A 14061-nucleotide genomic window follows, 5' to 3' on the forward strand; every position below is an offset into this window, starting at 1 on the left:
AACAGAAGACAACATCAGACGGGAGAATGCTCCAGGCTCCCGGGATCTCATCTCCCAGTCATGACAGCCTTCAACAACTCAGGGCACGTTCACTCCAAGAGCCAATGGAATAATGTGGGGCTTCCCACAACGCACCCCTCTCCCTCCCTGCCACGCAGCAGGTGGTCTCGGGACAGCCACCCCCCGGGAGCAGCACACAGAGCACGTGCAACCAAACTGTGGGGACCTTGCAAGGTTGACCCGGGCCTTCTGCCCTCCGCTCAGCGTGGCTCCCCGATCGCCTATCACAGTTAAATCTCCATCCTCCAAAAGCTGCAAATCCTGCATGGAGACAGAAAGAAGGGGTGGGGGGGGGGAGAGATTTAAAACGTGTTCTCCTGTCATCTGGGACTTTCAGCACTGGTTCTTCATGCACATCTGTGATCAACAGCGACAGATCTATTTCAAAGTGACTAAATGGTAACCTTGAACCTTTCCCAAAAAACTCAGGGCTTTTTGCTTCTGTTTTGCAGCCTTTCCCACAGTGTTCATGCATTTCACCAACTTAACTGATGTTTGTTGAACATTGACTAGATGTCTGGCATTGTTCTGGGCACAATGAATTTGGTAGTAAAAAGACAAAATCCCTTGAGTTTCCATAGAGGGAGACTGACAATATGAAAAATTAGTCCTAAGGACTAAGAAGAAAAAATAAGCTGGCTCAGGGGACAGAGGGGCAGGGAAAAAATCCTACACAGGGGTCGAGAAGGGCTCTAAACAGAGGGGCTTTCGCAGAGAGGCAAGGGCGCCTGCGCGGACCCGAAACGCATTCCACACGCAGGAACAAGCAAGTGCAGACGGCGCAGGGCAGACACGTGCCCAACGTGTTCAAGAACTAGCAGGGAGGCTAGTGGAGCTGGAGAGAGTGAGTACAGAACAGGGAGAGCAAGAGCAGAGATAAGAAGGGGGGGCCATGGGTTTCACTCCCAGTGACACAGAGAGGGGATGTGGCTTCGGTTTTTCAGAAATCCCTCTTGCCTCTTTGTGGAACAGAGATGGTAGAGAGCAAAGGGTGAATGAAGCAGGGCACACATGAGGACGGGACTGCATTAATGTAGGTGAGAGAAGACAGCGGCTAGACCCAGAGTGGGAGCAGGAGACAAGGAGAGCAGTGGGCACGTTCTGGAGAAAATTCAAAGGTGGAGCCTGTAGGACCTGCTGATGAGTGGGTGCCCGTTGTGGTGGTGGAAACGGAACGATGTCCTGTCCTCCACGGGAGAAAGGAGAATAGGCTCGCCATTTACGGAGCTGGAGGAGACCGTGCAGGCAAGCTGAGATCTTGGTTATTATGGTCAAGCCGAGATGCCCACTGAGAACGTCAGGTTGCAGCTGCAAGTGAGCATCTGGATGCTGGTGCCAGGGCTACTGGTGAGAGTTGGCAGCTCACCCGTGGCCTGGGAAGCCCCGGGACTTAGTTTCTCAAAGAACAAGTGTGTCTTAACCAGCCAGTTTGCTGATCTCAGCCTCACCCTCTCACCCTCGCAGAAGGGTTAACACCTGACCCTTGTCTTCAAATGTAAGGCAAGGTGACAGAGTGACAGCCAAGAATTGTACAAGAAACAAGAGCTGAAAGAACAGTCTGGCAGGAAAAACAGAAGGGAAGTAACAGTGTGTTCAAGGGACACTGATCCAACCAGCTGAACTAAGAAAGTTCCATGCAAGCCAGGTAAAACTCAAAGCCACAAAGAATAAGCCCGGAGGAGAAGAGGTGGGAATCTATCAAGTTCTACCCGAAGCTCTGAGGCTCCTGGCACAGACAAGCAGAGTTTTGGGGAGCATATTATCAACCACACCTCTCAAGCATCAACCCAGAATACACAACAACACCTTTCTACAAACGAGCCCTCACCTCTTGGTCTCTACTCTGGCCAATCCGGGGAGAAAGCATGTTGGAAATGTCCATGACAAGCAACCCTTTTGACCTCCCTAAAGCCTCTTTTTCCTCTTCGGCAAAATGTGGAGAGACAAGAATGGCTAAGCTCAAGGATGCCGTGACAATCAAACAGATGGACAAACACCTTCTATACGTAGGAAAAGGACACAAATCAACTGTTATGTACCAGATACATATATTCTGGTCAAACCAACAGTGGGACCTCATTCACAGTGTGAATCACAACATGCAAAGCACACCACCACAAGGAGAAGGGAAAGAGAGTATCTTCATCCTCACCCATACCCTGAGAGCCCACAAAGGCACACGGAATTCCTTGCACGCTCAGAGCTTAACTGGATGGCAATAAATGAAAGGCAGCAATTGCTCAATCATGAAAATTCATTATTTCACATTACTTCTTTGCTGAGCTCAGAAGTCAACACCATCTCTTGCTTTTTGGTTTCCATGAAAAACAACAGGCCATCCTGAAATAGGCTCTCAGCCTTCCACCCCCACCCACACCCACACTGTTTACTTGGCCTCGATTCACTGCTGACAGTCCTTGCCAAGTGTTCTTAGTTTTGATGCCTTGATCTTATGTTGCTTTGTTTTCCTTCTCAAAACAGCACCAGGCTGTAGCAAAGCAATCTTAGCCATTCTCTACAGAAGGCACTTCAAATCCACCCTTGCATTTAGCACAGTTAGGGAATAAGGAATGGACTCGCTCCAAGCCTAGTAGTAGGACTTTGAGTGTGTTGTTGACACGGCAAACTATTTATGGATAAGCCTCAGAGAGAAAAAAAAAAAAAACATTTCAAAGATTATAAAGTGAAAACCCGAGTCAGGTTAATTTCCTAACCACAGTTTTCTGGTTTGGTGAAAGGGAAGAGCCTGAGTTGAGCATATATTTCCAGTCTTCCCAATGAGCAGAAGGTATTCTAACATTGGTTACATCTCAGTAACATTTAACCAACTATTTTGTCTATAATCGTTTTCACTACAAAGCAGATACACAGACCAGAGGGAAAGCCAAGAAATGGCTATGCTGCTTTGAAGCCACCAAGCCAGAAACCTACCAAGTGCCCTTTGGTGATGGTGGAGACTTCAGAAGAAATACCACGGAGCAGACTGTCGATGGTTTATGGCAGGCAGTTATGAGGCCTGGGGGCCAAGGAGGGCTGGATCCCAGAGTCAAACAGCGGGAGTTCCAGGCCCTGATCCTAACTTTTCTTCCGGGACTGGCCTTCCTATCATGGCCTGTCAGTACCTCACCCATCCTTCCAGACCCAGCTCACTCTCTTCATGAAACCATCCCTGAGTTTCCCAAATCACAAGTCATCCCTCTTTTACTGGATTCCCAAGACTTGGTATTTCTCATGAAGGGCCCACCTTATTCTGCTTCATAATCTATACATGTGTGCACAGTTCTCTCCCCAGCTCCTTGATGGTAAGACTTATGCACCAAGCCTGGCACGCCTGGATGCCTGATAATGATGATCTCTAATCTTCACACGCCGCAAAGTATTAGCCCCATTTCACAGGTGAGGAAACTGAGACCAGGTTACATAATGGTCTAAGGACTGTCAGCTGTTAAATGGAATGGGGGCAATCTGAACCAAGCTCCTCTCAATTTGTAGCCTTTTATTCTTCCTTTCTCATCATGCTGCCCCAAGTGGTTACTGAAAAGTATATTTAAAAGTGTATTTAAAATTAAAAGTGAATTTAAAACATCAAAGTTAGTTAAGACTTGATGACCTCTATGTCTACACACACAGAAGTATCATTAAAGTTATTCTCCATATTTTGATTAGCCTCATATACCTCTTTTGTACTCATTTTTTCCTCTTAGGTCATAGGTGAGTAAAAGTTACCCCAATTGAGAGATAAAAAAAACTGAAGATAAAACCATAATTATTCTACAACCGTCAAGGTTATTGGAAAAGAAAATGTCCAAGTTGGCAGAAATGTAGTAAATATGAAGAGAAACTATAAGCCTGTGAGCATCCAAGAGGAGCTCAAGCGATCTACGTGGAAAATATTAAACTTGAATTTATCAATGCTATACCTTCAAATATGTATTGCCTAAAAATGCTAAAATGTCTTCAAGTGGCAAAAGATAATAGGCAAATGTCACATGATACATCGCTTATGTTAGAACAATATTTTTATTGGTAATTTATGTAAAATGTACTATGTTAGAGCACCTAGACAAATATCAACTCAAATAATGGAAGTTATAGACTCAAATGCCTCTCTACGTGTCTCATTTTATGGATGTGATTCTACCCAAAATTGGCTGCTCTTAAAATTAAGAGCTAATATCTCTTCCATATGATTCTAACATTTGTAGAATGCTTGTGATGTCTCTAGCAATAAGGTGCTGTAAAATCATTATTGCCTTTCATCCTAAGAAACACCTTATGAGGATGATCATCTCCATTTTAAAGATGAAGAAACTGAAGCTTTGTAAGGTTCAATGAACCAAAACCGCACAGCTGGTAAATAGAGAGACTGAGGTTCAATCCACAGCTGTCTGCCTCCAGGGCCTTGGAATTCAACCAGGTGGTCCCTAAATTATGTTCTATAACTCAACTACAACTTCACTTTGAGTAGGTCATCAGCCCAAAACGATGTTACTAAATGTGATTACTTCCTGACTTCCCATTTTATTTCAGAAATGTTTTCTGCTCAACGACTTGTTAACTTCAATTAGATCTAGTTTAATACACCTACTTGTTAGTAATGTATGTAACATGAGAAATGTTGCCCTTTTTTGTTTTTTTTTTCTTCCAGGGTTTGGGGGTGGCTATAAGAAGAAATCCTTATATTATATATGAATTTAAAGAAAGGGGCTAGAATAATAATAATAGCCACCATTTATCAAAACCCTGGCATGTCTGTATTCTACAGGTACTGCCCACAGTCTTGACGATAGTCCCATACCTCCCCCATTTAATAAGAAAGGAAACAGACACCCCGAGTTACTACCCAAGATATCCAAAGGCCAGAGCTTTTCTACTACGTATGCAGCCCATGCACTGACACGTGAATTCCAAGAGGAGATAAGCGAAGGCTCTCCTAACTCATCAGGCGGTCCTCTGGGGTCTTAAAGACTTTACCAACCCTAAACACAGTCATAGATGGCATTTCAGAACTGCCGCAAAACCTCTTTGAAATCTTCTGACCCAACGTCTGCATTTGCAGTAGACAGCAGACCCAGGCAGGTAACAGGACGTGTCCACAGTGACAACGCTGGGGACAGGACTCCACTCTTGACTACGTCCTTTTCTGTCAAGGAGGGAAGGAGCACCAGAGGCCCTGACTCCACGTCCCCATGCCATGCAGCAGCTGAACACTAACAGTCATGTTTATAAACATCAAGCCCGCCCTGCAGGTCCCCCTTCCCAACCAGAGTGTGTGTGCCCAGCAGCAGTGCCCGGGAACACGGCCCACACACAGGTCGTGTCGAATGTGGTTTTGGCAAAAGCATCAGTCCCTGGAGAAAACACTGAATGGCAGCCACCATCCCAATACCTGCTTCTCTGCAGAGATGTTCGAACGTGGGGGAATAGAAAGGGCTGAGCTATCACCAGAAATGCAAGGTCATGCAAAGAAGCAGCCCAGCACTGGCCTGGGTCTGTTTTGGACATCAAGAGTTGATGTCCAGGGGCGCCTGGGTGGCTCAGTCGTTAAGCGGCTGCCTTCGGCTCAGGTCATGGTCCCGGGGTCCTGGGATCGAGCCCCCGCATCGGGCTCCCTGCTCGGCGGGAAGCCTGCGTCTCCCTCTCCCACTCCCCCCTGCTTGTGTTCCCTCTCTCACTGTGTCTCTCTCTGTCAAATAAATAAAATTAAAAAAAAAAAAAAAGAGTTGATGTCCAAACGGCACCTGGGTGGCTCAGTCAGTTACACGTCTGCCTTTGGCTCGGGTCATGATCTCCAGGTCCTGGGATTGAGCCCCCTGTCAGGCTTCCTGCTCAGCAAGGAGTCTGCCTCTCCCTCTGCCTTACCCCCTGCTCGTCCTGTCTCTCTCTCCTTCTCTCTAATAAATATTTTTTAAAAAATCACATAATTTATTCATTATTTAAAAAGTGACATCTATTCAGGCTACAAATAAATTTAATTCCCTTCTTTTCAGGAATGCTCCCTTAGCCTCTTAGGCAATTGAATATAATTTATCTTGTCATGTTAGGGGTCAATGTCAAACATATCATTTGCAACTGGCTTGGTGGTAGGAGGCAAATTAAGGCAAGTTTACTTTTCTATTGTATGTGAAAATGCTGTTCATGATTTGGGCGCATGTGTATCTGTCTTTTTTTTTTTTTTAATATTTTATTTATTTGACAGAGACACAGCCAGAGAGGGAACACAAGCAGGGGGAGTGGGAGAGGGAGAAGCAGGCTTCCCGCAGAGCAGGGAGCCCAATGTGGGGCTCGATCCCAGGATCCTGGGATCAGGACCTGAGCCAAAGGCAGACGCTTAATGACTGAGCCACCCAGGCGCCCCTGTGTATCTGTCTTGAATGTTATCGGCCGTATAGATTGTCAGTACTTATCTATTACTCTTAGAAATTCTTCTAAGAAGAATTTGGGGCACCTGGGTGGCTCAGTTGGTTAAACGACTGCCTTCGGCTTAGGTCATGATCCTGGAGTCCCAGGATGGAGTCCCGAATCGGGCTCCCTACTCAGCAGGGAGTCTGCTTCTCCCTCTGGCCCTCCCCCCTCTAGTGCTCTCTCTCATATAAATAAAATCTTTAAAAAAAAAAAAATCCTTCCTCCTGGACATGCACAGCCACCCATATTTAAAGGGCCATTACGCTGACCAGGGTTACCTGGTGGCTTATGAACAGAAAAGGCAGATGTGTAAGTATGAGAAGGAAAACCTCAGCTACTGGTACCCAGTTAGGGTTGAAATCTTCAGAAGTGGACACCACGAAGGTACGGGGACCACACGCTGGCCTCTTTGGCCACTCACTCCCGGCAGCCACTGCGGTGACGAGACTCTTTCTTGTGGTACAACGTGCAAACACAACAATTAGTTGATAATGCTGTCTGCCTCAGGACTTCTCCCCCTTTTTGGAATAATTGTTGCTACTCTGTGTAAATGCCTGTTAGATGCTCGAACTGGACATCCTCGAAACCAGCTCTGGATTTTTTTTTTTAAGATTTTATTTATTTATTTGAGAGAGAGAGACCGAGATAGTAACAGAGAGAGAGAGAGAGAGAGCACGAGTGGGGAGAAGAGGGAGAAGCAGGCTCCCCAGGCCACGGTCTCTCGGCATCTAGCTCCCCACCAGTGCCACATTGGTCTCCACCTCCATTACCCGACGGTAAAAGGAGCTCTCTTCCTTACAAACTTCCTTGTTTGGGAGGCCCCGTGGAAAAGCATGGAATCCAGAGGCATGCCAAATGCAAACCTGAGCTGCAAAGGTTTAGGTGAATCGTTTCATCTCAATAAGCCTCAGTTTTAGCAACTATAAAATGAAGACGGTACCATTAAAGGCCCTGGTAAAAGATTAAAAACTCCTATACCTTTGTGTGCATGCGTGTGTGCGTGCAGAGGGGACAGGCAGAGAAATGATCAGCACATGGACTCTGAATAAATGGGAGTTATTACTACTGTTTTACATTTGCTTTCTCCCTCTTCCTATACAGTACATGCCTTGACAGAAATCCAGTCCATCACGGCTAACTTGATGTCATTTCTGAAAACACACCATCTCTCATTAACAATGACCCAGGGGAGAGAAATAGAAGCCCATTAAACAAGCAATTATGTTTTGTCCACATCATAAAATGCTACTCATCTGATAAAATCTATGATGTTCAAGCCACTGTTCAAGCAAAATTACTATTGCTTCACAAAGCTGGCTTGGAGCCTTCAATACCCTCCCTTTAAAAGTCTGTCCCAGCCTTCTCCACACAGCATAAAGGAACAGTCGGATGTCCAGACTGCATTGAACAGACCCCGGGGTGAGCCCTTTAACGCTCTTATCCACTGATTTTTATAACCTAAGGGGAGTCACACAGTATTTCTCAGTATGTGCCTTTTTTTCCCCTTTTTTTGCTAATTATATTCTCCTATCAGGTAAGTTCCGTTTTCCTCCTTCATTCATCCATTTTACTTAAATCCCAAGCACAATTCAACAATTCATCTTGCCATTTTCTGCAAAACAATGTCATTTCTGAAAATAATCTCTCCCCTTGTGAAATGATGTAGTATTCAAAAGAAATTTTAAAGCATTTCCTTTTCTTTAAATAATAAATCACACATGAAAAATCAAGTGGAGAGGAGACCTGTGGACTGAAAAAGATGAATCAACCAAGTGCAAAGCGCACACCTTACGTGGAGTCCAATTCAAACCAACGGCTGACAAGATCCCCTCATGAGATAATTAACGAAATGTAAACTTGGACTAGAATGCTGAGGATATTAAGGAACTGTGGTCATTTTTCAAGGACGATAACATGGTTTCTTTTCAAAGGAATTCCTACCTTTTAGAGAGAACCAAGGAACTATTTGCAGATGAACTATATGAGGTCTGCGTTCTGCATCAGAATTCGGGGTGTAGGTGGAAAGGCAGAGAACAGGGGCGCCAGGGCGACAGACTCGCCCCCAGCAGAGCGTGGTTGAAGCTGGGGGATGAGTACATGAGGGGTCATTATACGACTCTCTCTGCTTTTGTAAATTTTTATAATTGTCCCTTTAAAAAGTTAAAAGTGAATAAAACTTGGGGCACCTGGGTGGCTCAGTTGGTTAAGTGACTGGCTCTTGATTTTGGCTCAGGTCACGATCTCAGGGTCATGGGATCAAGCCCCATGCCGGGCTCCGTGCTCAGTGTGGAGTCTGCTTGAGATTCTCTCTCTCCCTCTGCCCCTCTTCTCACTCACGCTCTCTAAATAAATAAATAAAATCTTTTTTTTTTTTTAAGTGAATAAAACTTCACACAACAAAAAGGCAACCTGTGAATGTCATCATCACATCAGGATTAAAACAGCAGTGTATATGAGCAGGTTCATACAGTGCCATTTGCCCACAAGACCACCGTGAAGTGTTAAATAATGTCCAAAGATCTTCCAAACATAAAAAAGGAAGTAAACCTTGTAGTTTAAACAACACTATTATTATTTGACCTTCAAGTTACATGTAAGTCCAAAGTCCTTACCTTTTTCAAAGCACAAGCCTTTATTACTTTCTCGTATCGTTCCTTTTCGTATTTCTTCCCAAATAAAATGTTACTCCTCACAGTTCCCGAAAACACCCAGGGCTGCTGAGAAACGTAGGCGATCCTTCCATGCACGCTGACCAGCCCCTGGCTCCGGGGCAGCTCCCCAAGAACAGCACTTAACAGTGACGACTGAAACAGATGGTAAACAAGTACGTGTGTGCAGAAGCACCCAGCACAGAACTGGCCACTGCCATTTGCAGGCTTCCCCAGCCCCGGGGCTTTGATACACCTCAGAGCTCCTTCCCTTTCAGTACAATAAGTACAGCCCTGGAAGGTGCAATCAAAAATTTCAACACTCATAAAATAGAGTATCACAGCCTCCTCTGCCCAATGGCGTTTCCCCCAAATGAGAGGTGGTACTCAAAAGACTAAGAATGTTGACCATTCTCAACAGAGGAGGATGGTGTGATGTGCACTTTGTAAGTCTGAGGTTTGACGCAGGTGGCCCTGCCCCCAGGCATCCTTTACTTGACAAGATACTTGTTCCTGGAAGGCTATGTGTAAATCATCTATCCAATGCATAAGGCTCACTCTGAAGTGAGTCAGGTTTGCAAAGAGAAAAAAACCCATCATAAGAATCGCCCCAGGGGCGCCGGGGTGGCTCAGTCCTTAAGCGTCTGCCTTCGGCTCAGATCATGGTCCCAGGGTCCTGGGATCGAGGCCCACCTTGGGCTCCTGCTCAGAGGGGAGTCTGCTTCTCCCTCTCCCACTCCCCCGCTTGTGTTCCCTCTCTAGCTGTGTCTCTCTCAAATAAATAAATAAAATATTTAATAAATAAATAAATAAATAATCGCCCCATCATTTAATAATCGCCCCATCATTTATACGTTCTACACTTAGCTTTCCCTATTTTTGTTTCCGATGCAGCAGGCTAACGCGGCATGCACACTTCCTTCAAGTCTTTCACAACATAACGGACGTGGTGCGTCTGTGCCTACTGCTATCGGAATGCTCCTAACGCTGAGCTGAAATAATCCTTTGGTGTATCTGTCTTGCCCCAGGTCCTGGTTGCTTCTAGAGGGCAAAGGAGTCCGAGCCTTCTTACATGTATATCTTTTGCTCCCAGCACAGCGCCACATAATTACTACCTGTGCAGTGATGTGACGTGGTGAAGTCATCTAATGAAATGTTTAAAGTTTTCCAGAAGAGCCGTTACAACCTCCAGACTTCCTATAGATCCTGCTCTGACAAAAAGAAGGCCCATTTTCTTGGTCATTCTATCCCAAATAGCAGTCACGTAAAGAATTACCTTCAGTGAGATATCCAACTTCCAGACAAGCATTTCCAAACTGTGCAACTTGACACACCAAGAAAAACACAACACACACTAAGCAAATTGATTTGGCCATGCAACCTTCTTGCAAAACTAATGCTCCATAGAACCCCTTTTGAGAAATGCATTCTAGATATACCCAATTCAAAACTGTGTGACACATAGCCCAACCTCAAGAATTTAATATGGCATGTGGCATGGCAGTCAGCTGATGACTTACCTTTCCTGCTCCCACAGGTCCGATCACAGCTAACAATTCCCCGGGTCTCACGGTAAAGGAAAGGCCTTGTAGGGTTGGCGTTTCTGATGCCTACAAAGTGAAGTTTCAATAAAGTAACACAAATCACCTCCGGAAGAAAATAAAATCATAGTCACTGATATGTGAACAGAAACCACATCTGTCTCCTTCCTATTTGAAGATACTGTGTCCTGGAGTCCTTTTCACTCAACTCTATTTCTCTGGGGTTTAGCTGCCTTTCGGAAGACCTGTTCTCCTCTTGGATTTGCGTATGAGCCCAGTTCTAGACACTCACAGAATTTAAGTGGTAGAAATAACAAGGCACCCTACTGAAATGAAAATTTCTTAGCACACAGTAACATTAGAGAATATAGTTAACAGAATATTCAGTATGGGAGGGGATTTTTGTCACAATTTAAAAATTCAATTTAGTTAACATATACTGTATTATTAGTTTCAGGGGTAGAATTCAGTGATTCCTCAGTGGCATGTAATACCCAGTGCTCATTACATCATGTGCCCGACTCAATGCCCACCACCCAATTACCCCATTCCCCCAACCACCTCCCCTCCAGCAACCCTCAGTTTGTTTCCCAGAGTTAAGAGTCTTTTATGGTTTGCCTCCCTCTCTGTTTTTTATCGTTTCTCTTCCCTTCTCCTATGTTCATCTGTTTTGTTTCTTAAATTCCACATATGAGTGAAATCATATGGTATTTATCTTTCTCTGACTTATTTCGCTTAGCATGATACACTCTAGCTCCAGCCATGTCATTGCAAATGGCAAGATTTCATTCTTTTTGATAGTTGAGTGGTATTCCATTGTATATATACACCACATCTTCTTTATCCATTCATCAGTCAATGGACATCTGGGCTCTTTCCATAGTTAGGCTATTGTGGACATTGCTGCTATAAACATCGGGGTGCATGTGCCCCTTCGAATCACTATGTTTTTGTATCCTTTGGATAAATACCTAGTAGTCCAATTGCTGGGTCATAGGGTAGCTCTGTTTTTAACTTCTTGAGGAACCCCCACTGTTTTCCAGAGTGGCTGCACCAGCTTGCCTTCCCACCAGCAGTGTAAGAGGGTTTCCCTTTCTCTGCATTCTCACCAACATCTGTTGCTTCTCCTGACTTGTTAATTTTAGCCATTCTGACTGGCGTGAGGTGGTATCTCATGGTGGGTTTGATTTGTATTTAGTATGGGAGGTTTTTAAAAGTTTACATTATGACCCTTGGTTTTAATCTTCTATTTCATTAACTCCCACAAGGTGGCAGCATAAGTACATGGCATGCCGGGGACCCTTTGCTAAAAAGTAATTTGAAATCTCCAATAACCTCTCCAATTCTCATTTGGTAAGGAAGGAATCTCAGTAATGCTCACGAAGCAAGAAGGCACTTTACATTATAAGGTCACTCTGGGCAAAAAGACTCCTGTCAGTGGTGGTCAAGGCTGTAATCAGAGATCAAACTTAACACCAACAAAAACACTGAGTAAATGAGAATGGGATTGTGGGCCACAGTGATAAATTCTGAGTTTTCTATCTGTAGCATGCTTACCTGCCCTAAACAGGGATAGCAAAGCACTTCTACTGTTAAAGACACATGGAGGTGTGCACGACAGCACAGAATCCAACACAAGGAAAAAGGATAAAGCAAAAATCATGCTAATCAGAAGTTGTATTCCTGAACATTCTATAAATTCTAAGACTTACAGTGTTAAGAAAATTTTAAGTACTCATGTTAAAAAAAAAGTTCAGTTTTACAGTTCCACAGTTCAATCTATTCCTTAAGAGATCAAATTAGATTCACTTCCATATAGAACTTCCAAATATTAGAAAATCAATTGCTAAGAATGAAGGGTGTATTGGAGGAAGAAGGGAGAGCTTAGCAGAGCATGGTAAAAACCAAAACGAGGTTTCCTTTTCTCATTCAACAACAATCAATACTTAGAATTATCTATCTTTTAAGCAAAAGGCAGAGGGTACAAATAAGTAGAAGGATAGTTTAAATTGAGATTATAGAACCTCAGTAGTAGTTGCCAACTCTAAGAATGTTAGTCTAAACCCAGATATGAAAACTATCAGAAGACTGACACAGAACTGTTTAAGGTGAAATTTAAAAAAAGAGCCACTATATGGGGATAATCTTGACTGTGGGCTTTGTTACCCCTGTTATGATCTCCGCCTACTTTCCCCTGGGATGCTTCTCTGAGTCCTGACCATGCACAGCCCCATGGCTGAGGATCTAGTGAATTTATCTGAATCCCAAACCCTTTCTGAAGACCGCTTTTAAGTGGCTAGCGTTCTGCAAACACAGGTGGAGAAAGGTCCTCCCATATCACAGGAAACTGACCAAGAGTTGATCCAAAGCAATGCCACCTCCTGCATTCTAGAAAAGGATTCTTCAAAAACAAAGGGCAGAAGCTGCTGTTCAGAACATCCCCTGCAAGTAAAATGACCTGGGATGGTGGCAGGAAGAATCCCGCCCACGGATAAGCAAAAGCAGCAGAGTTTGGGCAGCCAAGTTAACCTTCCCACAAACAGGTGCAGACCTGAACGTTCCGGTCATGAGCTTCAGGACCTCTCTCTACATCTTGAGCGGGTACATGCAATTAAGAAAATGCCCAAAAGACTAAATGCACAGCAGGAGAAGTAAAAGGTCTGGATAATCGTCAAAATGAAAAATTTCTCTGGAAAGAACTGAATTGATTATAAAATGGGTACGTGCTAAAACAACGATAATTGCATTTAATCACCAAAGAAAAACCAGCCTCAGATTTTATCAGAATTCTAAAACCTATTAAGAACCTGGATTTCAAGGGCGCCTTGGCTCAGTTGTTAAGCGTCTGCCTTCAGCTCAGGTCATGATCCCAGGGTCCTGGGATCGAGCCCCGCATCGAGCCCCGCATCGGGCTCCCTGCTCGGCGGGAAGCCTGCTTCTCCCTCTCCCACTCCCCCTGCTTGTGTTCCCTCTCTCGCTGTGTCTCTCTGTCAAATAAATAAAATCTTAAAAAAAAAAACAAAAAAAACCTGATTTCAAGAATAGAAATATTTTTTTAAGCTTCTCCACTCCTTTCTTCATGTCTCATAACTAACTAGTTCCTATTTTACTACATTTGACTCAGTTACGGCTACAAACTAATAAGCCACATACCAACACTGGCTTCCTGCTCCCCGCACCCCAGAGTTTCTTGCTGGGGCCAGACAGGGAGTCGCTTCCCTATGCAGGCTTCAGGGTCGGGCGCTGCTCGAGCGTGACCAGCAGGGGGCAGCATCTGACAGTTCAGGGGCGCTCGGTCTCCACGAAGGCAAGGCACACAGACCGGGCCTGCACTCTGTGCCAGACACCTGCTGGGCCCCAGGGAGGCAGCCAGGAACCACACAGACGAATACTCCTGCCCTGTGGCG

General features: G+C 44.7%; 1 protein-coding gene across 5 annotated transcripts in view; it reads right to left on the minus strand.

Annotated features, from left to right (window-relative positions):
* Positions 1–14061, minus strand: part of ABCC4 (ATP binding cassette subfamily C member 4 (PEL blood group)) — a 231460-nt gene that overhangs the window by 130813 nt on the left and 86586 nt on the right. For all 5 annotated transcript variants that reach the window (XM_081815104.1, XM_031028548.2, XM_081815103.1 and 2 more), the window contains 3 exons: positions 10634–10723; positions 9078–9269; positions 227–321 (listed from right to left, as the gene is read on the minus strand). In XM_081815104.1, the coding sequence (XP_081671230.1) occupies positions 227–321; positions 9078–9269; positions 10634–10723 (377 nt within the window). The remainder of the gene's footprint in view (positions 1–226; positions 322–9077; positions 9270–10633; positions 10724–14061) is intronic.

The sequence above is a fragment of the Leptonychotes weddellii genome, chromosome 3 (assembly GCF_054177405.1).
Source record: "Leptonychotes weddellii isolate Sample4059 chromosome 3, ASM5417740v2, whole genome shotgun sequence".
NCBI classification, from domain to species: Eukaryota; Metazoa; Chordata; class Mammalia; order Carnivora; family Phocidae; genus Leptonychotes; species Leptonychotes weddellii.